Genomic DNA, 921 nt, shown 5'->3' with positions numbered 1-921 from the left:
CGTTGCAAAAGGGTCTGTGCAGCTGCCATATTCCCTTCTGGACGGTCTGATTCTTGATCTTGGCACTGTTTGCAAGATTATCAACGTTGCCTAATATGGCCACTTTACAACCATTTCTCGATTAGATCCAGTTTGCCTTTTCCGTATGGACCATTGGATTGATGAGACAAATGGATTGCTTGCGCGTGTCGATCTCGACATACGACGAGACTGATAAGGTGCTGCTCAGCAAAGTTTCATTATTCATTTTCCGATTTCCATCAAGCACCACACCACTTCTTGCTGTCACTCAAGGATGCGTTCATTTTCAACCCTGGTCGTAATTACAGCTACAGTTGTAATGAATGGAGGTGTGGAATTTACGAGTGCTGTCAACGACACCCAAGGAACGACTTACTTGATTCGATCGCACACTGTGGAGGACACTCCACAGGAAGAAAGAATGTTCAAGTTCAATTTCAATTTCTTAAAGAAATCACCTTCACTTAAAAAACAAGTAATGGAAGACCTTAAGACTAGAGCGGAAACGGAGATGAACCAATTGGTTCAAATGACAACAGATGATGATCAACTCCGATATAACTTTCTCCATGCTATGATGAAATATGGCTTGACCTGGGATGATGATATCTCTAAGCATCCAACATTATTTCATTCGGCTGATTTGAAGCGTTGGTTGAATGAGAGATCCCAACCAGGGATTCGTCTCCAGTCTTCAAGTGCGGACTCTGATCTGGCCAAATTTATTGGAATAATAAAAGGAAAACGATCTGCATTGGATGACTTGGACTTACTGATAAATAAACGTAAACTTGCTTGAACAGCAGGATGTTTATGCATTTCCGCTTTCACTTCTCTATTCTTTTGTTATCTTTATTTGTTTTGCATCAATATAAAAATTCATTTGAGTTTTTTGTTTTT

At 40.1% G+C, this 921-nt stretch overlaps 1 protein-coding gene across 1 annotated transcript; it reads left to right on the top strand.

Moving 5' to 3' along the window:
- Positions 1-295: 295 nt before the first annotated feature.
- On the top strand, positions 296-820 carry PHALS_03471 (RxLR-like protein; the record flags this gene model as incomplete). The annotated part of the gene is made up of 1 exon (XM_024717685.1): positions 296-820. One exon carries the CDS (start codon positions 296-298, stop codon positions 818-820), a length of 525 nt encoding a protein of 174 aa, XP_024583159.1.
- Between the last annotated feature and the right edge of the window lie 101 nt (positions 821-921).

This window comes from Plasmopara halstedii, assembly GCF_900000015.1.
Source record: "Plasmopara halstedii genome assembly, contig: Scaffold_2379, whole genome shotgun sequence".
Classification (NCBI taxonomy): Eukaryota; Oomycota; class Peronosporomycetes; order Peronosporales; family Peronosporaceae; genus Plasmopara; species Plasmopara halstedii.
This window is presented reverse-complemented; position numbering and strand designations above follow the sequence as displayed.